General features: G+C 39.2%; 3 protein-coding genes across 7 annotated transcripts in view; 1 reads left to right on the forward strand and 2 right to left on the reverse strand.

Moving 5' to 3' along the window:
* depdc5 (DEP domain containing 5, GATOR1 subcomplex subunit) overlaps positions 1–12,520 on the reverse strand; it is a 31,578-nt gene extending 19,058 nt beyond the window's left edge. The window contains exons 1-25 of the mRNA XM_039816140.1: positions 12,233–12,520; positions 11,645–11,712; positions 11,468–11,555; positions 11,326–11,372; positions 10,709–10,794; positions 10,537–10,620; positions 10,397–10,446; positions 8,958–9,027; positions 8,098–8,176; positions 7,919–7,980; positions 7,763–7,832; positions 7,607–7,679; positions 7,008–7,111; positions 6,825–6,899; positions 6,113–6,247; positions 5,935–5,996; positions 5,342–5,415; positions 5,176–5,245; positions 5,023–5,059; positions 4,525–4,645; positions 4,175–4,398; positions 2,411–2,611; positions 1,297–1,432; positions 640–734; positions 48–107 (exon numbers count right to left, since the gene is read on the reverse strand). Coding sequence (XP_039672074.1) covers positions 48–107; positions 640–734; positions 1,297–1,432; positions 2,411–2,611; positions 4,175–4,398; positions 4,525–4,645; positions 5,023–5,059; positions 5,176–5,245; positions 5,342–5,415; positions 5,935–5,996; positions 6,113–6,247; positions 6,825–6,899; positions 7,008–7,111; positions 7,607–7,679; positions 7,763–7,832; positions 7,919–7,980; positions 8,098–8,176; positions 8,958–9,027; positions 10,397–10,446; positions 10,537–10,620; positions 10,709–10,794; positions 11,326–11,372; positions 11,468–11,555; positions 11,645–11,702 — 2,161 coding nt within the window. The 5' untranslated portion in view covers positions 11,703–11,712; positions 12,233–12,520. The remainder of the gene's footprint in view (positions 1–47; positions 108–639; positions 735–1,296; positions 1,433–2,410; positions 2,612–4,174; positions 4,399–4,524; positions 4,646–5,022; positions 5,060–5,175; positions 5,246–5,341; positions 5,416–5,934; positions 5,997–6,112; positions 6,248–6,824; positions 6,900–7,007; positions 7,112–7,606; positions 7,680–7,762; positions 7,833–7,918; positions 7,981–8,097; positions 8,177–8,957; positions 9,028–10,396; positions 10,447–10,536; positions 10,621–10,708; positions 10,795–11,325; positions 11,373–11,467; positions 11,556–11,644; positions 11,713–12,232) is intronic.
* A 1,416-nt stretch (positions 12,521–13,936) lies between these two features.
* rab36 (RAB36, member RAS oncogene family) lies at positions 13,937–20,660 on the reverse strand. 3 transcript variants are annotated; one of them, XM_039814727.1, is made up of 11 exons: positions 20,567–20,660; positions 19,679–19,762; positions 17,695–17,786; positions 17,443–17,517; positions 16,717–16,818; positions 16,566–16,630; positions 16,385–16,436; positions 14,956–15,037; positions 14,760–14,850; positions 14,527–14,640; positions 13,937–14,435 (listed from the first exon to the last, which is right to left on the reverse strand). In XM_039814727.1, the coding sequence occupies exons 2-11, from the start codon at positions 19,754–19,756 to the stop codon at positions 14,374–14,376; spliced, it is 813 nt and encodes a 270-aa protein (XP_039670661.1). In that variant the 5' UTR covers positions 19,757–19,762; positions 20,567–20,660; the 3' UTR covers positions 13,937–14,373. The 3 variants fall into 3 exon arrangements, with proteins under 3 accessions (XP_039670661.1, XP_039670659.1, XP_039670660.1); XM_039814725.1 differs by lacking the exon at positions 20,567–20,660 and adding an exon at positions 19,948–20,105; XM_039814726.1 differs by lacking the exon at positions 20,567–20,660 and having other exon boundaries at positions 19,679–20,105.
* Positions 20,661–21,606: 946 nt separating this feature from the next.
* The window catches only part of LOC120568389 (kinesin-associated protein 3-like), a 49,725-nt gene continuing 48,852 nt past the window's right edge, over positions 21,607–22,479 (forward strand). Inside the window, exon 1 of one of the 3 annotated variants that reach the window (XM_039815903.1) lies at positions 21,607–21,786. The gene's annotated coding sequence lies outside the window, so the exon portion shown is untranslated. Of the gene's footprint in view, positions 21,791–22,479 lie in introns of all 3 variants that reach the window. The other 2 variants (XM_039815901.1, XM_039815900.1) reach the window with 2 other exon arrangements.

Here is a 22,479-nt window from a genome sequence, read left to right on the forward strand (position 1 = left end):
TATGAATTGGCATGTTTTTTGTTTTCTTAGGGGCAAGATGGACTCACTTGGATCGGCACCACTTAGGGAAACGTCTTCAAATGTGGAGCTGCGGTTGGTTAGAGTTCCTGTACAGAGATCACAATTACAACAAAGAAAGAGCAGCAAAGCTAAATAGCAAACTATCATTTTCGTTGTTGATTGTTCTGACGATTACGTTCTCAGTTAATCTATGCAATTTTAAAAAAAGTAACTAAAAATGAATATCAAAGTTTCCCTGAGTCCCACGTTATATGTTAAAATGTCTTGTTAGGTCCGTGCAACAGTCCTTAACCCAAAGATATTTCATTTACTATCATATATGACAAAGAAAAGCAGCAAATCTTCACATTTGAGGTGCTGGAACCTGCACATTTATGGCATTTTTGCTTAAAAAATGACTTATACGATTGATCTTTTGTAAGGATAGTTGGCAATTCTTTTATTTCTATCAATTACTTGATGAATCATTGCATTGACCTTAATGTGCCAAAAGTCTGGTGTGCTTATTTTGTCACTACAAATGAAGTAAAGCTACATAATATATACTATATATTAAGTATAAATCAGGATTTAAACACTATGTGTCAGGAGAACACAGTTTATGAGTAGGCATATCACCACTGGTGTTGTTGCTCCCTTGACTTCCAGTACACTCTTCCATCCCTCCAACAATGTAAAGGCTGTTCTCTCCTGCATGCCTAGAGGCTGTTCGCCTTCAAGAACAGATAAATAACAAGCATTCATCTCACTGTCTGTGCTTGAAGTAGGGCTGCTAGATTATGGAAAAAAAAAAAATCATAATCACAATTACTTTGGTCAATATCGACAAAATAAGAGTTTACTACTATGTGCAAATTAACCTTTTTCCTCGATTACATTGTTTTTGTGATCACTAGGAGCCGAAATCGACATCGCGATCAGAAAGCCTTAAAGGTGCTGTAGGTAGGACTGCAAAGATCCATGACTTAGCCAAAAGATTTGAACATCAACAACTTCTCAGTCCCTTCCCCCTTTCTGCTGAAGCCCAAAAAGGTCTCCTAAGCCCCTCCCCCCACAAGGGAGAATGAATGCGTGTGCATGAGCAATGATTGACACACAGTTAGACGTCAAGAGAGATTTTTTTTAAATGACCTGCTTCATGTAGTTCTATTCAAACATAGAGTCAGTTTCAGCAAATATGACAGAAAGTTAGTTTTATAAGGCTTACCTACTGCACCTTTAAGCTTAATTTCTTTACAAAGGAAACTTTTGTTTCTCGTGGTAGGCGTGTCTTACCTTCCAGTGGCTTCGTGATAGGCCAGCTCCAGCAGCTCAGCGGAGGTGTGGGCGGGGTCTCTCTGCTGGCTGCCCTGCAGTTCCGCCATGTTCTGTCTGGTCTGGTGATGGATCTGGATCGCCTCTCCAGAAGGACCTGAAGAACAACCAGTGCACATTCAGTCTGATGCTTGGACATATGCCCTCCTTCGACCCTGCCACTAGCAGGGGGAAAATAATCAATTATGCAAATTCCATAAATCACTAGCATAATGCATGACATAGCAGATATTTTACAACATATTAATTCTCCTCCTTATAAATATACAAATGTATGAAGCTAAATGCTCTGTTAAACTATAATCTACTCACATGTGGTACCCATAAATGTTGGCAATAAGGATTATATATTCTATCCCAGTATACAGCACATTATTCTATTCCACAATAGTGAAATAGTAATTTTTTTATTTAATTGAGACATTGTTTATAGATCGAACACTCACACATTAGTACTGTGATATTCAATAACTCTAACATCGTGGTATAAGTGATTTTGGGGATCACTAATGGTGCTTTTGGAACAAAAATCCAGAATAATTTGTATAAATGAATATCACTCAGATATATACTTCAACATTTAAATGACGAAATCACAGACAACATTGAATCATAAATCACAACATTACTGTATATTCCATTGATCCATTACCCACTTCTATGTAATATAAACTAATTTACCAGTTTATATGGTACATCTAGCTAAAACTAATTCACTGTCCTGCAATAGATTCGACTTACTAGATCACCATAATGTTTTGGGGGTGTTGTTGAAACTGTTTGACGGAGGTGTTGATTGACATGTAGTATCGTTTTGGAGGCTGCAGTTTGTGGTGCTCCTGAACTGTACGGTGTTACATTGACGGGTGTCTCTATTATTTTATCACCCCATTTATAGTAATGATGGTAAATGGTAAATACCACCTCTCTGTATAACGCAATTTAGTTCAAGACCACAAACTATATCCCCCAGAATGATCATACATACAGGATTATCAACTCACACCTTAACCTAAAGGTCCAATAAACTGCTGACTGCGTGCGTGTGTTTTCACAAGGCTGCGTGTCCCCTCACCAACGGGGAAGGTGTGCATCCAGCGGCGCCGGTTGGAGGTGAGCTTCATGGGCATCCTGGATGGGGTGAAGGGGTTTATGAGTGCTCTCTGAGGGGTGTAACCTCCTGGACGGATGTGCAGGGTGGACTCAGCACTTCCCACCGTGAACCTGCCCGGGGCACTGGAGTCCCGCAGCGGGTCCATCAGCTTCTCCAACAACTCTGAACAACGGAAAAACAAAACAACACAACAAGAATGGGATGGAGACAAGGAAGAGATGGAGCATACTTTATCACATCCCTTGTCAAGGTTTTACCAAAGTCAAATTTAAGACTTTTATAAAAAGGTCCCATGGCATGAAAATTTCACTTTATGAGGTTTTTTAACATTAATATGCGTTCCCCCAGCCTGCCTATGGTCCCCCAGTGGCTAGAAATGGTGATAGGTGTAAACCGAGCCCTGGGTATCCTGCTCTGCCTTTGAGAAAATGAAAGCTCAGATGGGCCGATCTGGAATCTTCTCCTTATGAGGTCATAAGGAGCAAGATTACCTCTCCTTTCTCTGCTTTGCCCGCCCAGAGAATTTGGCCCGCCCATGAGAGAGAGAGACATGATGGCTTTCAAACGAGCAAAGTGGCAGTTGGTCAAGGCCACACCCCCACCCTCCACCTTGCCCCCCCTCTCTCCTCCTCAATAGCTACAGGCACAGAAATGGCACATCCTAAGGAAAGCTCATTGTGGGACTGGCTCTAGTGGCTGTAATTCTGCACCAAGGCTGAATTTCGGAAAAGAGACTTCAGATACAGTATTAGAAAAAAAAAAAAAAGAAAAAAATCAGATAAGTATTAGGGGACCACTAAGGTCTATATAAAAGAGACTTCAGATACAGTATTAGGGGACCACTAAGGTCTATATAAAAGAGACTTCAGATACAGTATTAGGGGACCACTAAGGTCTATATAAAAGAGACTTCAGATACAGTATTAGGGGACCACTAAGGTCTATATAAAAGCATCCAAAGAGCACCATGTCATGGGACCTTTAAGACCTTTTTAAGACTATTATGAATAAAATTTCAGACCTATATCACGACATCATACCAAAAAAAAGTCAGATGTCAGAGTCCTGAAACATCGTCTGAAACGGGTTTTCAAGCCAAGTATCGCTTAACTTGCACTTCAAATCTGTTTTATGCCTGTGGTACAATCCGAAAGAGTCTCGCAATAATAACACGAAAGCTGATTAGCTGCGATCTAAGTTGCATGTTGGTCTCATTTGTAATCGTAATACAGCAAATTATATTTTGAATAGCTCAAGAAAGAACTACAACACCACGGAATAAAAAATACAAAAAAAACAGCGCTGCAAGAGCATGTCAATGAGCATTAGAGGTATCGTACATGGATGTAGGAAATTAAGACCGGTTTAAAATTATTTAAGACCTAGAACACAATATTTTAGGAAATGTTTGACTTTTTAAAGATTTATTTTGGGGCATTTTAGGCCTTTATTTTTAAAGGACAGCTTTAGACATGAAAGGGGAGAGACGAGGGGATGACATGCAGCAAAGGGCCGCAGGACGGAGTCGATCCCAAGGCCGCTGCGTTGTGGACTGAGCCTCTGTATATGGGCGCGCGCTCTAACAGGTGAGCTACCCAGGCGCCCAAATTTTAGACTAGACTTTTTAAGGCTTTAAATTTTGATTTTGAAATTTTAGACTTTTTAAACCCCGTGGTAACCCTGCTTGTACCGTAAGCTTTTTCCCTTAAGATCTGGAGGAGTTACCTCTGGTGCTGGTGTATCCCAGGGAGCTGCTGACTTCATACTGTGCTGGAGGCATGCGGGGTATAAGCAGCATGTTGGACACAGTGCCCAGACTGTCATCAGAGGCCAGGCTACGCTGTTCCTCCGGACCTCCAGAGCGAACAGGCGGGGACGCGCCTATGCCTGCACTGATGTCCACCGAGCCCCAGCTCTTTCTCCCACTCGTATCTTTGTCTCGACCCATCCTGAAAGACACACAGTCACTACTGTTCAACGGAGCTAAAGGTCCATATGGTTCACAAGGAAGGATAACTCTGCCCTCTGTGTTTGATGGAGCGTAGTTTTAGTTTGTTGTGCAAGCAGAAAGATACCTGAAGGTGGTGCTCCTCTGAATGCGTGAAGGCCCAGGCAGTCTGAACACCTGAGCATCATAGGCGTCGTAGTCCACCTGAATGGGCAGGCTGTTTTCAGAGTCCTTTGGAGCACAGAGAGCTGGAAGAGGATGAGGATCATTAGGGTTCATCCTCTGGCCTCCATGAATATCTGTACCATATTTCATGGTAATCCTTACAAAAGTTGCAAAGCCATTTCACTAAAATCCAAAAATGTCAAGCTCATGAACAAGTCAGGGGATCACCAAAGTCAATGGGATTCATACTATGGCGACCATGAATGTCTGTGCAAAATGTAATTCGATCCAGTAGATTCTGAGATGTTTCAGTCTGGACCAAAGGAGTGAAAAGACCGACAGACAGACTGAAAGGCTGACACTTCCATCCCTAGCATGCCTAATACAAATAAAGTCGTCATCTAATTCATGCTTCAAGAATAAAAAAAATAGCTCAGAGAGATAAAGGGTCACAACTTACTGTGGTCCTTGCTGCTCTTGAATTTCTCAGCATGGAGCTAGAAGACAGGTCATTTTTTAAATGAGATGTCAAAACACACAAAAACTTATTTTCAATTAATTTAAGTCAAATAACAGTGCTGCTGCAACAAAATAAAAAGAAAAGTGTATGCACCTTGTGACCGGCCAGCTTGATTCGAGGTGTAAAGGAGCTACAAGAGTTCTGACTTTTGGAGGTGTAGAAGCTGCAGGCGTGGAAGAAAAAGATGCAAGCAGGAAATACATCAATCGATCTGCATAGAATTTAAATGTATCTTTATTTATCAGTCATGTTGTTTTACCTGTGGTTGATCCAGTGAGGAAGGTTGTAGTCGTCGCCCACGCGAGAGTCTCCGGGTGTCGTCCTGTTGTGCAGCTACAGAGAGAATGACCATCAGAAACCAACAGGGTTTCCCCTAACATTATAAGGCTTATAGGAGCAGCACCCAAGCTGTTTTGGGCATCACTTAAGCCGAATAAATGTAAGATAAGATAAGATAGACTTTATTAATCCCACACTGGGGAAATTCCCTTGTAAAATCAATGTGAGCATCACAACTAAATAAATGACTTTTCACAGATCTAATGACTGTAGTTGGTCCCCAGTGGACTCCTGTGGCAAATGTTGTCTTTAAGCTTTTTGAGTGATATGTATTTATTTATTTATTTATTTATCTGATCTAGCTTTTCCAATGTTTTAGACACACATATGGTAATAATAAAGGTCCAAATTAATGTGAAATTGAATTTTTGGTTATTAAAAAAATGTCACATTTTCTTGAAGGAGGGCCCCTAAACCCCCCCGCAACATACGTGCACCTACGTCTTCCAAAAAACCTGGGGAGAACACTGCCAACATGTATATGTATAAAGACTTACACTCTGAATGTGTTACCTTGAATAACGGAACTGCGTGCAATGGCTGCTCCCCCATACACACCAAGTCTACACCAATACCTGAAGAGGGGAAAAGTATGGGTCACCAACATAATGAACTTTTAGTTCTCTGTTAACAAATACATTTCAGTTTGAAGTCCCGTGTGTTTGAAGTGTGTTTGTATCGTCACACTCACCGTTGTCGATCATCCGCTGCTTGGTGAGAATCATGAGCAGACGGTCGACTTCAAACACTCCCATCCCGGGTGTGATGACCACTGACATCTGGCCGGTGCGGTCGAAGTTTCGGTTTATGTAGTGCTTGTCAAACACTGTGGGAGACACGGCGATTGTCAGCTTTTCGTCTTGTCTTTTCGGGTTAGTAACCTGTGAAAGACACTCACTTATGTGTAATTGACTTTGGATGTTAATAGACATGTGTTGCGGCTGTAAGCACTCCAACAAAGTGCTGCCGCAAGGGACTAAACACAGAGATGCATAAACACACTGTGACATGCTCGAGATTGTATTGCAATGATTTATTCCTCCACACGTAAAATACAACTAGTACTGCAGTCACCAAATGTAAAGTTACTTTGTAGTTACTACCCCCTCTCTGTCAAAGCCCAAAAAACCCAGGTGAACAGGTGAAGCAAACAAATATGTTATCACTTCCGCTCAAACCGCGATGAAAACGCCCACCACCTACAATATAAGTGCACGATATAATAATGAATAAATAATATAAATGAGACCATAAACAATATACGCTATGTGGCTCCTACAACATGGTCATAATTCCACAAGCACATATCTTCCAAAGTCTTTTGGTAAAGACCTGCTCTTAGGTAGGCTAAATAAATTATTCTTTTTCTGAAAGCAGTTCTGTTTTTGTATTAGACTTCTTACCATTGAATGAAAGGTTAATGGCCTCCAGGTAGTTTCCTTGTGCAGCAGTGGAGTTGTAACCAGCAGGAAAACCATCTGGCAAGAAAAGTAAAAAAAAAATAAACACAATGCAGGATTTTGTTTACAAAAGGCACCAGATCCAAAGATCTGTTAGTCAGCCAAAACACTTGACTGATTCACTACCTGCTTCTTTCAGCCGCACCAGGACGGGATACTGAATGAAGAGCTTCTTGATCGTGACCAGTAAGGATGTCCACTCATCCCGTCTCTCGTTCTGAGCCACGACCCTGATCACAAAATAGTTAAGCGCCGTCAAAAGACCTCTGTCATCCAGTCGCTAATTTAGATGAACTTGAAGTAAGGCATGAAATGAAAAGCTACAGTATGTACACTATATAAAAGAGACTTCAGATACAGTATTAGGGGACCACTAAGGCCTATATAAAAGAGACTTCAGATACAGTATTAGGGGACCACTAAGGCCTATATAAAAGAGACTTCAGATACAGTATTAGGGGACCACTAAGGCCTATATAAAAGAGACTTCAGATACAGTATTAGGGGACCACTAAGGCCTATATAAAAGAGACTTCAGATACAGTATTAGGGGACCACTAAGGCCTATATAAAAGCATCCAAAAAGCAGCATGTGATGGGACCTTTAAAACGGATTTCATAAAAATTTGTATTATAAAAAGTTTTGTTCAGGAACCGGTATCGAAGTCGCGCTATCGACATTTTTTGAATGATACCCAGCCCTAATGTACAGTAACTATGGTTACCTGTAGAAGTCTTCATAAAAACGTCCCTCTGGATCCTGTCTGATGGACCCTCTCAGAATCTCAGGAAATTCATCTAAGGAAAATGATATTTGTATTAATGATGAATGCATTAATATGCATCAAACTCACTGTGAGAACATAAAAAAACAGACTCACCAATAGTTTTGGCACTGTACAATGTACGTGAGAAAAGCACAACTGTCACCTCATGACTGCAGTTCTTCTCCTGTTTCAGCATTAAAACACTGATTTGGTTTCTTATTTGAAAGACAATGTTACAATGAAGGCAAACGAAAAAAATAAATCACAAACCTTCCACTTGGCGAAAAGGTCAGACAGGAAACAATTTACAGCTTTCTCAAAGTAGAGATCCCCTGAGAGCAAAACATTCAAATAAGATATTCTCCCCCAAGAGAGCCTCTATGCCACTGAAAAACAAACAAATTAAACCTGACACAGAGTGAGTAACAAATCAGAGAGGTCCAACTAACCAAAGATGTCAAAGTCCCACATCTCACAACTCATCTGGATAAAGATGTACACCATTGCAGATGTGGATCTGAAGACCACCTGTGTCACAAGGTCACAAGACATTTTAGAGAAATGAATGATGAATAACATAAATAAATAAATGACTATTTAATAGCAAGCTTTAAAAGTCAAAAGGGAGTCAGGTCCACATGCTTGTTGTCAGGGATGCACCGAATCCAGGATTCGGCTTCGGCCAAATATTGGGCTTTTTGAGGCGATTGTTTTTTGCGACGAGTTTTAAAACCGATTCTTTCCCCCAGAATCAATATTATTTTTTATTTTACCAATGATTCACCTAAATATTTTTGGTTTATATGGTACTGCCGGCTGCGACTACATCATATCCGTTTACAGCAAAACAGAGCGAAAACAGAAAATGCAGAAAATCCATGTTATGTACTTGAAATGTCAGACTGACTGACATGTGATGCGCATTCTTTTTAGAAAACAATTAGTGTTTTAGAAATGTCTCAATACTATCGAATCCAATACTTTGCAATGCATGAAAACCGCAATAGAAACCTAATAGTCACTTGTGTATAGTGAAAGAATCGAATCGGGACAAAAGCCTATCGTCCCAGCCCTAATCGGTGTGGTGAGTCAAAACTTGCTTAACAGAAACTAATTTTAAATTTCAATGTGGCATTCCAGCAATCCCAGACTACTTTCAAGTCTTCCACACTAAGTGACAGAACACTTCTGTAGTGAACTGACTAACACTTAGATCCACTTTTACGGTCTACATGAAAAAGATCAAACTCATAGATTGTGAATACTTCAACTACTTCATTGTTGTACTTGTGGGTGCATCTGCTCTTACCCTGGTGTCTTCACTGATGTAACCACAGGTCACTTTCTCTCCCTTCACCCAGAGTTCACTGGCCTGGGCTCTGGAGAATGTTCACAATCATTTCAGTCATCATCACCATTGCATAACTGGTTCTTTTGCTTTTTTCTTAACCCTCTGGCGTCTACGTGCATTGTAACATTTCGTTTTTAAATTCACATTTTAAGCATATTTGCACATAACCTGATACCCATCAGGGTTTCTGCAGGTTTCACCAAGTCATATTTAAGAGCATTATGAATGAAATTTAAGACCTATATCGCAACAAAAAAAGTCAGATGTCAGAGTCCGGAAACACTGTCTGAAACAATTACCCAATTTTCTCATTGGTATTATAGGACTGGTGTCTAGATTGGCTGCGATATAAGTTGCATGTTGGTCTAATTTGTAGTCGTAATACAGCAAATTATAACTAGACTAAAGACAGAAAGAACTACAACACCACAGAATTAAAAAAGAACATTGTAAATAGGGGTGTGCAAAATTTTCACATTCGAATCGCGATTCAAGCTCTACCGATTCAAAATCGATTCATAGCATTCCAAAAATGTATTCATATTATTTTATTTAAAAATATATATATATATTGTATGTTTCCTGCAATCACATGGGAAAAGTAACCACATTTACATACTGTGAATCGTTTTTTTTTTTCAATTGTTTTTTAATCAAAAATTGATTTGTATCGAATCTTGAGCCTAAAAATCAATATCGAATCGAATCGTGACATTTTCTGAATCGTGCATCCCTAATTGTAAAGCGCTGGGGGATATTTTAATGAGCATTAGAGGTAGGGAAATTAAGACCTGTTAAAAACTATTTAAGACCTAGAACACAATACTTTTTAAGACCTAAAAGTTAGATTTTAAAGTTTTAGACTTTTTTTTTGACTTTTTAAGACACTGTGGAAACCCTGCCCTTGTGTTTCATATCAAAATGTTCAGAACAAACTCAGCTTTCTGTATAGTGAGGCCCAAATTTGTTCCAGAGCAATGTGTAAAGAGATAATGTGGCCTTAAAGCTGAAAAGTTGATGTTCGCTTTTTGAAATTTCTCAAATCTTTTGTGAAAACAAACCTAAACTCAATTGTTATGGTGCTTGAAATGAGTTTACAAAAGTATTGGGTTCAAAAAAATAGCATAATATATTAATTAAAATAGTAAATAAATGTCTAAAATGAAATTTTGTTATATCGGTTTTTGAATAGGACTGTTGTTAAACATCGCCTGGAGTCGGCGGTGTGTTTTGTCCTCAGAGGGATACCCTTTACACATAATGTACAGTATGTTTGCTGCTTTCGGTGCTGCTCAACCATAGAAAAGTGTACACACATGTTGATTTATTTCACAATCAACTCACTATAAATGCATTTCTGCAAATGGAGTGTTCAGAATGAAATGAATGCATAGTACCTGATTCCTGCAAACTCCACTTTCTGCGTCACATAAGCACATGTGCTCACCTGGAAAAAAAGATTGTGTAACAGTTTAATCTTCACATAACTGTGCTATTGCACATTTTACCCAGACACTTTAACTTTCACATGTCTCACCAGACTCTTCTTTAGTCTCCACATGTCTCCTCTGCCGATGTACTGGTCCTTGAACGTCAGCTCCACCAGGTCCAGTGTAACATCCTGCAAGGAAAAAATAAAAATAAAAACCACGAGAGATTCTGTTCAACTGACAAATGGTGGAGACACAGAAGGGTCACAGTGAACATACCTTCGGGTCGACAATGTTAACAATGACATCCTGGTAAGCACGCAGCTTAAAGGCTTGGGCTACAGTCTGGTCCACACTGATCGTCTCTAGATAAGAACAAACTATCCATCATGGGTAATGAACAGGCAAGGCAACCATCACAAACATTTGCAATTGATTTATGCTGTATATTATAAGAGAAGCACTAACGAGCATTTTCATTGTTGACTAATCTGCTAATTATTTTCTCAATCCCTCAATAAAATGAGATAAAATCATGAAAAAAATGGCCATGAGAGTTTCCTAAAGCCCAAGATGAGATCTTAAGATTGCTTGTTTTGTCCAACCAACACTTTAAAAGCCATAATATTTAGCTAATTATCACAAAAGACAAAGAAAAACAGCAAGTCCTCACATTTAAAACCAGGAACTAGATTGTTTGGCATTTCCGCTTGAAAAAAAAAAAGCTTTATTTTCTGCAAATCGATGTGATTAATGAACTTATCATTTCAACTATATACTCTTTTATTCTTATTATTCTTATTATAAAATAATAATATTAAATAATTTGATCTTGCCTAATTGAATTCTTGAAATATAGCAAAGATGCATACAGCGTTCAATCATAATTCATTCACCTTTCTGAAGGTCCTCTTTCAGGCTCTTCACTTGCAGCAGGAGAGGACTGAATTTCAAAAGAGATTATCGGCTCAGTAGTGTATATGTAATACTGTATGTAAGTGGTATCACAACAGCAATCCTCTCATTATGCAAGCTCACCTGTATTCATCTGTGGGGTGTGCGATCTCGATTATATCCCTTAGACTGACTTGAGGGAAAACTTTTGGGTTGACAACCAACTCATCATCTGCTCAAAGAAAAAGTTAATTTGAAAAAAACAATCTTTCATAAAAGAAACATTAACTTTGACTGCATGAGTTGCAAGTTCTTCCTTACCGCTACCACCAAAGCCTTTCTTGTGCAGCACAAGCTTGTATGACTTATTGGTCTTCATACTGAACCAGCTGTGGATCAAAATCATTAGTTCATTTGTGATTTCTCAAAGTTGCAGGCAAACTAACAAGTGAGCTTTGGTACGTGTTCTGGTGATTCGATTGGCTTGCCATTTCTAAACTCAATTACTAGATTAACCATTGTAACGCCGCGATACACTTATTCATGTAATATCATTTTATTATAGTCTTCTACACAGTTGTGTAGTTGGAAGTCTATGGTGAGCTTTAGGCAAACTAATCCGAAATCTGCGTTTTAATTGGCTGAAGTAAAGTGGTTGAAACTGATTTGGGCTACTAAAGTTAGCTGTTGACCCATGATGAGCTGCCAGCCAGCCTTTTTGAAAGGAGTAGCTACGTTAACCTTTGACGTTGCCTTAGGTAATGCACGTTCTCTCTATCACACAGACCTACCACACATTTAAAAGGTATACATGTATTAGGATAACTTATTGTCGTATTGAAGTACACAATAACACATTAAAGTAGATCGGTTAGAACAAGTAAACACATTTAATAAATAGAGAAGTACCTGAGCAGTCCCTCCTCAACAACTCAGACTCCTAGCAGCTCAAACTGCCCTGGGAATGTTGACACATGCTAGCCTAGCGTGCGCGTTTAATCAGAGGCACTTTTACAGCTACTGAACTAGCTAAGTCAACAAACACTAGCCCCAACGTTACAGTAACTAATGTAATGAAAATACATCCATTACATACAGTTGAAATACGTTAGAGACACCGTTTTGAGATGGAAATAGAAAGCAGTTTACTAGCTAACTAATCTGACGTTAGCTCACACTAGTTGTAGCTACTTCCTCCAAAACATGGAAATGTGTGATGTGATTGGTTCGCGCCGCGGCGGTCAGAGACTATCTTGGAAAAGAAAGAGGGCTCACTCCGCTTATTACCATCTTCGCTTTTTTTTTGGAAGACTGTAACGCATGTTTCTTTCCAGTATACCTGCGAATTCTGCCACATTACACACACACACATTTATTTTTAATTGTATGTACATGTACTTGTCAACCCTCGTCATATTTCGATTGAAAAGCAAGAACATACTATGATGTGCAGTAAAAAAATTTAAATAAAAACTAGGATGTGAGTAGGAAGTGTATATTTAATTAATCTTTAACCAGGACCACCGCATCAAGGCAAGCCTCTACTGTACACATTCAGTGTTTTTCAGTAGGTAAGAAAGTCCTAATCATTAAGGGATACATTTGCTTGTGAATCTTGCATAGCCATACTTCATAATAGTGAATATCATCATGACAGAACAATGCAGACAGCTAACAAACCACTTTATTAAACATAATAGGCTTTGACAACAATACTGGTTTCATAAATGCACAGCTGCTTACTATCGTCAGCTTTTGATTCAATGAGTCAAGATATTACTTTAAGAAATTACATTATAATGTTATAACCATTACATACTTTTTTTTTAAAGGAAACATAATGGTTTGGTTTCCTTGCTCCCAAATTCCAACGAATAAACTTTTATTAAACCTTAATCACCCACAGTAATGGGTGAGACATATTTCACAACAATACTGAAAAAAAAAAAAACCTACTACAGTAGCAAAGAAAATCTAAAGCATCCATGTAAGGGTTTTACTAGGGACAATATTGGCCTGTCCCAAATAAGTCTATTACTATCCAGCTCTGAAATGATGCACATAATAGAGTTTGTATTTTACAAATATTGCAGGATTGACCAAGAAGAAGACCTTAATCAGACCATAACAGATTTTAAAGGTCCTATGACATGCTGCATTTTGGATGCTTTTAAATAGGCCTTAGTGGTCCCCTAATACTGTATCTGAAGTCTCTTTCCCGAAATTCAGCCTTGGTGCAGATTTACAGCCACTAGAGCCAGTCCCACAATGAGCTTTCCTTAGGATGTACCATTTCTGTGTCTGTAGCTTTAAATGCTATTGAGGAGGAGAGAGGGGGGGGGGCAAGGTGGAGGGTGGGGGGTGGCCTTGACCAACTGCCACTTTGCTCATTTGAAAGCCATGATGTCACTCTCTCTCTCATGGGTGGGCCAAATTCTCTGGGCGGGCAAAGCAGAGAAAGGGGAGGTAACCTTGCTCCTTATGACCTCATAAGGAGAAGATTCCAGATCGGCCCATCTGAGCTTTCATTTTCTCAAAGGCAGAGCAGGATACCCAGGGCTCGGTTTACACCTATTACCATTTCTAGCCACTGGGGGACCATAGGCAGGCTGGGGGGACGCATGTTAATGTTAAAAAACCTCATAAAGTGAAATTTTCATGCCATGGGACCTTTAAGGAGACTGCCATAGTATAGTATTTTATCTTGGGTTTCCCATGGTCTAAATGATATTGAGAAAAAAATACTGACAACTATCCCATAAAAAAGGTCAAATTCATAAAATATAGTATCAGCAAAAAGAGTCCATTATTGTCAGCTTCAAGCCAATAACAATTGGCTTTCAGAAGCACATACTGGTTGAACCTTTTTCAAACGTCAGAATACATGGCAGTTTTGATAACTTAAGGAACCTAATGGAACATGTCCTAAGGCACATTTCAGACCAGTGGAACATGGTCAGTCACTTTCGTTTCTGCAGCTGAAGCTCAGAATAGAGCATCTGTCTGGTTCCGCTCTGCTAAACGGCTCACTTTGAGAGTTCCTCTTTTCATCAGCAGCAGCTTCTCTTCGTGTCTTGGGGCGCGGCCTCATCCAGGTTGACACGATCAGATTCTGTCAAGACAAACATTGAGGGTAGGCTTGTATACCCTCAAGGCTTCCATTATCAACATCTCTGCTTGTTAGGAGTAGAGTCATTACTTACTGATGCTATTTCCACGTCCGATACTAGCAGGGACCCCATTCTCCATGTCCTTCAGTACGCACTTCTCGAAGGCCAAAGCTGCCACTCTGAAGAAAAACGCCTGCACGTTCTCCCCTGAAAGTTAGACAAATGAACAGTTTCTTACAGTGGCTGTCTGCGTTGCCCAGAGTCATTGTATTCATGTTGTCATTATGTACCATCTAGCACTGACAAGTGTGAGCTCTTGGTTTTACCCGTTTTAGCTGAAACAGCCCAAAACTCTGCATGCATTTCTGTTGCCATCTGGATGGCATCTTTTTCTGTCCTCTGTCTTTCTTCTAAGGGCTTAAGAACAAGACAGTTGGGTACTGTAAGAAAATTGTGTTTGCGAAAATCTGCAATATATATATATATATATATATATATATATATATAAAAAAATATATTCACCAGCAGGTCACTCTTAGTGCCAACCAAGAAGATAAAACAGGAGTCAGGCTCATTTTCGCTCATGGCCTCCTCTAACCATTGCCTACGGAAACAAAATAAAGTTCTTACATTATCTTACAGTACAACATGCTCTTGCAGTGGATTTTAGATGGATGTTGGATGGATGTAAATATATTTCTTCATTTCTTTGAAGATTGGTCGCTGATTCAGTTTTTAAAATCACAAATACAGCGATATCAATGGTTGCGGCGAGTGATCAACACCAACTGCTCAAATATCTCTTGGCTATCTGATGAGACTTTTAGCCTGGTTCCAGATCTCTGAATCATCACCCACGTCTCCTATTTGTTCAGTGATTCAAATATGAATGAAGGTAAAATAAAATGCCTATTCAGTCTGATTATCAGGCTAAAAACGTCTGACCTATACAAGATATTACACCTAGACTTGGCATGGTGATACATCTTCACCAGATCTTTTTGTGTCATCTTCACTCTATGTAGCGACATTGCTACATTACAGCATGTGATGGCACCATTCGCTGGCTTAAGTGTCATTGTGAGATGCCGTTAAAAAGGTAGTAATTGGACCTTTGAGTTCAGATTATTTTGTGACACAGAAGTCATGCAACAGGTGGTGCAACAACCAGCGTTCATTTGGAATCATGTTTCTGTCCACTTAATGAGTGTAAGGCCAATATTCACTCTCCTATAACTCTGATTTTGGTCCCCAGCAAACCCTTAGAAATATATCTGGCTCTTTAGCTGCTAAATGCTCCACTATGTTCACCTGCTAGTCTCCAACTGTGTCTGTCTGCTGTTTAGTGCTAGGCAGGTAGTGTACAGTGGGTCAATCAGAGCTTGTTTGCCAAAAAATTTGCTGCCTGCTATGGCTAATGACAGCAGTGAGAGTGAACCAAAACAGTAAAGCATCGACAATGTGCGAAAGAAGCTATAAAGCTCTGTACAGCTAAAAGGAACTGTAGAGTTGAGTGATAATTCTCAGATTGTTCATGAGCAACCCCTTTCAAATTTAAAGTAGACGTGTGATCCAATTGTTAATATAAAAAGATTTACTATAGCTGCTGTCAAAACTAAGACACTGATTCTATCCATCCATCTGCTGTCTTTCCCTGACTTGTCCGGGTCAGAGTTCAGGTATGGTTACATTAGCCTTCCGTTAAATGAAATTGCCCCACATCAGCCTCCAGAAAAGATCAGCTCAGATGTGTGGGTAATATATAAATATTGATAAGAAAACTGTAAATGTGATGTTCTAGACGTAGTCTGGTCTTGTAATATTGGACTATAGGGGAGGATCCCACACTGCTAGATTAATTAAATATTCCATTCCCAAACACAGTGCATTATTGTTATTATTGTCCACAACTGTAGAATAAGCCCAATGATAATGTTATAATCAGACCTACCGTGTATGCTCTAGAGACTTAATGTCTGCCATGTCAAAGACAGTGATTATGACTGGAAAAGATGGACAAGAAGTTTCAGTATTATTATTTAACACCAGCTAAAAATGTAAACGGGTCTCACCTAGCATCAGACCCACAAACATTTTTTTTTTAAGAGTTAGTTATTACAATAACGCCTTACCCTGAGCACCCCTGTAGTATGCAGAAGCGATGCATTTGAATTTTTCCTGGCCAGCAGTATCCCAACTATAAAAAAATTAATAAAATGTAAGCATGAATGGCGAAAACAGAAAGTACATATATGTAGAATAACTTAAAATCAAACTACTCACATCTGAAGGGAGAAAGGTACTCCAGATATCTCAAACCTCTCAATCTCAAAGTCTACACCTATGGTGGCCTTGTAGTCTCTTTCAAATACATCTTTACAAAACCTGAAAACAGCATAAACACATCAAGTTTTTGTTTTTTTCTTTTTGTCCATGGTGGTCAGAACTCAGACTAACTAAAACAGCTTTTAGCTTCTTATCGGTACCATCAGCCAGTTCCAACAGATAACTGTGTTTAATACGGGCAAGAGAAATGCTCTAAAATGTCTATATAAATGCTATATAGCAAGGGTATCCAGCCTTTCCAATCTTGTCGAGACCCTCCAATAAAGTCACAAGATAAATCTGATTGTTTGTGAGACGAATAGCAGGACATTGAAGCAGAAAAAAACATTTCTGAGGCACATCATTAGTGATATACAGTATCTTTCTGGTCTTTTCTCTTTGCTTCTAAATAACTGGATAATATTTACATCTATAGGCCCCTAAAAAGTATTCAAATAAACAATCTGAGAAGGACAAATTACTCTTCAATTGAACGGGCCACTACCCACAGACATATGCAACTTGTGATGAAGGATCACAGCTTTACACTTGCCAAAAAGGTTGGGAAACACTGATCTGAAGAACTCGTCCACTTTCTGCGGTACAGTAATACAGATCTGATTTTGATATTGTCATCTCAGTTATGCAGGTTATGTCTTAACTGGCTAATTGTTGATAAAGTACCTATTAATGAGGCAGGTCTTCCCCACATTAAGGTCTCCAACAACCACCACTTTTGACATTTTCTGTCGGTCCCACCTTCAAAGAAGACAACAGATTTTTAACATCAGTGAGATGTAAGAAAAGAAAAGATTGACTTTATTGTCCCGAAGGAAATTTGTCTTGGACACATACACACACGGTGGTGTAAAGGCTTTTCATGTGATGTTCAAGCAAAGCTACGAATGATGCATTAACCAAAAGCGGGAGACTCACGGCTGATGCCTGTCGGCTCCATCTTTACAGGCTGCTTTAGCCTGAATGTCCCAGTCTTTCTTCAGCTGCAGAGAGGCATTAGGCGTGTACCACTGAAAAGAACAGGACCATATATTACTGACATTAATTCTGCACAAAGCCAATGAATACATGTTATAACAATAAGACTAAGTCCACAGCCATGCTAGAGGCTCTAGGCGTTGAGCTAAATGATGAAAAGTGAAGGGATCACCAAAGTTATTAAAGGTGCTCTAACTGATGTGACGCGTTTTTTAGGCTACAACATTTTTTGTCACATACAGCAAACATCTCCTCACTATCTGCTAGCTGCCTGTGCCCTGAACACACTGTAAAAACCAGCGGTCTCTGAAGACAGCCCAGGCTCCACAAACGGCAACAAAAATAAACTGCACCAACCTGCACCACCAAACATAACAAACAGTGTTCCAGCCAATAACCGACAAGAAGGAGCTGGTTGAGTCAAGAATACGCATTGTGGAAGTAGCCTACGTGCTAACGCTGCTGCAGTGATGGCTCAACCAGCTCCTTCCTGTCTGTTATTGGCTGGAACACTCTTTGTTATGGTTTGTGGTGCAGGTTGGCGCGGTTTGTTTTTGTTGCCGTTTGTGGAGCCTGAGCTGTCTTCAGAGACCGCGTTTTTTTACAGTGTGTTCAGGGGACAGGCAGCTAGCGGAAAAATGTTGTAGCCTAAAATACGCGTCACATCACTTAGAGCACCTTTAAAATTCATCTTGAGTGGGACACAGATGTTTGTACCAAATTTCATGACAATCCATTTATTGTTAAGACATTCAATCAAAACCACAAATGTCAACCTAATGGTGGCACATGAGGTAAAGTAAGAGGATCACCAAAGTTTACATGCATAGCATGCATTGTCTGGAAACCACGAATGTCTGTATTTCGTGCCAATGCATCAGGTAGATATTGGTGGATGTTGAGATATCACAGGAAAAGAACATTTTGATGGCACTAGATGAAAAGTCAGGGATCACCAAAGTCATTAGTAAGTAAAGTTTTTTTTGTTGTATAGGAGTCAAACTAGGGCTGAACGATATGGGACAATAATCTAACCTTCCTTATCTGTATTTTTATTTTTATTGAAAAATAAAAATGAATCTTACTGATCTCCTGTCAATAACAGTATTTTAACAAATCACGCAAACTAAAGTTCACACTGACTAATAGCTCTACCGCTCTCTAACTCAAAGCCTAGTTGTATACTGGAAGTTAACCGTTCCTGCCTTAGCTTCAAGTGGCCGTGGCCGGGACGTTGATGCCCCCTTAACTGTACGCAGCAGTTCAGAAGCAAGACACCAGAACTTTCCTTGGTCTTGATGAGCTGCAGCATTTGTTCATAGACAAACTAACACCTACACTGTACATTTACTACCACTTGGCAACTTTACGACTAATTTTATATAATGTAATAAAATAAATAATGTAAACATGTGGAGCATCGAAGATTGTGCGTCCATGTGAGACATTTCATCTTAACACAATTTAAGATATTTCCAACTATTCTGTTACTGGCATGTGTTATATAGAATTGAATAGAAACACAAAGGTTTGGGATTGACAGTTGTGAGTTGACCCCATTAGAAGAAGTAATTAAACATTGTAGATTCCTGTCCAAATAAAGTGCTTAATGTAATATTTGGAGAGGCTTTCGAGGGCAGAAGCATATGTTGACTGAGTCTGGGGTTGGGGAGCTGACTGCAACAGGGGAATTACCCTAAGTGCTGTGGTCTGACACTGATTTCACCATCTGAGAAAGTCAGTTATAAGTCACACATATCCAATAAAATGAACATCTTCTAGAATGCCGCTCCTACCATTTTAACCATAGTAATCTCACAGTAAAAGACAAGGGTTTTCTTTGACCTGTATTGTACTGGAGCAGACCATTATCACCACAGTATATTGGACAAAAAATACATGTATAGAAAAAAACGGGACCTACCTTTGGGAATTCCCAGATGACTCTGTCTCTGCTGATGGGTGGAGGGAACGGAATCATCCTATTCCTGTTATCCTGCATGGCGACCTGCGAGGGAGTGTGTAACACAGAAGTTAGCCTTAGGCCTATATAAATAACATTACATCAAGCACTCATTCAATTTGTTTGTGCATTTTTACAAAGGTAATTTGTTCTCTGAACTAACTACAGCATTTAGATTAGAGAGCCACGCAGGTCCCAAATTCTGAGTCTCATTTAGCTTCATTACGTACATCTACATAAAGTACAATGTGTGTGTGTGTGTGTGTGTGTGGCAGACAATCAAATAAAAGGTGGTTGCTAGTGTTCATCAGTAACAACATCCATAACAGGGTTACAGACAAACGCAGCTATTTTTTCAGGCTGTAGTTTAAGAAGATGCTAGTGCGGCTTCTGCATTGTAAAGTAACCAAGTACAAAGCCGGAAGTAATGTGACGTAGTCTTCAAAACAAATGTCAGATAAAAATGTTGAGAGCATGTTCTCAGCGATGGTTTCTCACCCTATACGTGCAGTAGTCTGTATTACCAATTATGCTGTGTTTTGTATTGATATTCTGTGTTTTTGTATTTCCTCCCCCCCTGTCCTATCCACAGACTGTTTAAAACAAGGTCCTATCCCAACAACTGCATTACACTCTAAGCAACGATTTACGGTTTTAGTTTGAAGGTCCTGAACGGAAGTCACATTTTGTTTAGCTTACCGTGACAGACAGGCGGCGACAGACAGATACCAAAACCAACTGCACTAGCTACCTGTTATTTCACAGGTGTCGGCTTTTTTTCTTCTCAAAATGGCGCTCTGTTATACACCGTGGTTCAAATCATGAAGACTGTGAATGGCTTGTACTCACCACAGATTAAATTACGGCAAAAATCTCCTCGGTTACTTTGCGCGTCTCGCTTGCTGCAGTTGCAAGCCCGGACATTTGTTTGATGAGGAGCTCGTTTCCATGTCAACCATAACGTGGTGCCTGTGTCACGTGATGAAGTGGGGCCTATGGGCCTATACAGGGTCAGGGACCGAAAAATCTTATTATTGTCACTGTAATATAACATCCAGACATACACTAACATCAAAAGCAGGATTAACCCGTTCTCTATACATTAATTATTTGACAACATTTATTTCAAACTCTTCTCTCCTGCCAACTGTCCTAGAGTCCTACAGCATAGTGTTTGGGCATCCTTATGTATATATGTGGATTAAAACTGTCCTGTGCATCCACTATTTTTAAAGGCTTGGGCATTTTATTCTGCAAAAACGCCGCCAACCACTGTTGCTAATTGAATCAGCTTCGTTTCAGTCTCAATAAATATTTTCGCACTCTAAACTGTATATAATGAATGAAAAATCACAGTTAAGTGATCCAGATAAAAAAAAATCCTTAATTACAGTTTTAATTATTTTTTCTTTTGTGTACTCTGTTTTGAGTTTACAATCTGTCTTTTAACCTTCACGATATTTCCACATCCAAATTCTTACCACTATAGTATCTATTTATTTGTGCTTTTCTAATTTCAAACAGTTTCCCAACATCTTTAAATGACTTTGACAACAACATGTAGTTTATTTATTATATCATGCATACTTTTAAATTGTGTAATGATGTCAGTGATTGAGATGTCAATGCCATCAGTGTGAAATGAACATTTATCTGACCAGTAGGTGGGTAACATTAGCATATCAAACAGAAGAAGAAGAATTTATACCTGACCTTCAGTTTAGTGGGAAAAAACTGATGAACGACAGTATGCCTACTGATTCAATTAATACTTGGTTATAACAATAGACTTTATAAAGATGTTGTAATACACCTATTTAACTAAATTCCAAACACCGCCTGTACCTGAACGCACCTCAAGCAGAGGAGAGGATGCTGGGAGCGGCGAGTAGCGCAATAATGAGCTAACGCGAGGTGTGTGTCGACAAGGTCAACTGAAGCTTAGCTACTTTGTCTAAACTGGCTTTACATTTTAGTATTATTTAGCAATAATCTCTGTTTAGAAACATGTTTTGCCAGTTTATTTGAGTTTGGGACGTCTACCGAGTTTGGGAATGAAGAGAACACAGGTTGGTAAGATAACCTTACTTTACGCTAACGTTAGCTTAGCGTGACCACGTTCTAAATAGCTAACCTCAGCTAGCTTAATGCGACATGCTAACGTTAGAAAACGCAGGATGTGTTTCAATAGCTTTGCCATAATGTTAAGAAGCTTGACTTAGGGAAATTATCTAAAATATTCTCTCAAGAGTGTTCTTCCAATTTTTTTTTATTCCGACCAATTAATTATGATTTTGTATGGAGACCACCTGTGCCCTTCACAAGGGGTGAATATAACCATGCTAACGCTAGCTAACAGACGATGTCTTTCAATATCTTTAACATAATGTTAAGAAGCTTGACCAATTTAGCTAGTAAAGTCATCTAAATTAGTGAAACTCATCGGGCAAAGCCGTCTCAAGAGAATTATTCCAAAATTATAAATCTGTCCAATTTGTTATTGTCCGGAGACCACCTGCGCCCTTGACTTGTAAGGTTAGGGTGAATTAAACTGGTTAATTAAGCATGATTTCGGATAAAAAAATAATAATTTTAAACTTTAATTTAGCTAAAACGGGTTAATGTAGAGTTTATTTGGACCTGTAAAGAGAAACATTTATGAACTTGGAGTTTAACAAAAAAAAACAGCGATGTCATCTTCATGTAAACATGTATTGGGTTACGTTACCGTTACCGTTAATTAGCCAGACGTCTTTAATTAG

This window comes from Perca fluviatilis, chromosome 11 (genome assembly GCF_010015445.1).
Source record: "Perca fluviatilis chromosome 11, GENO_Pfluv_1.0, whole genome shotgun sequence".
Lineage (NCBI taxonomy): Eukaryota > Metazoa > Chordata > Actinopteri > Perciformes > Percidae > Perca > Perca fluviatilis.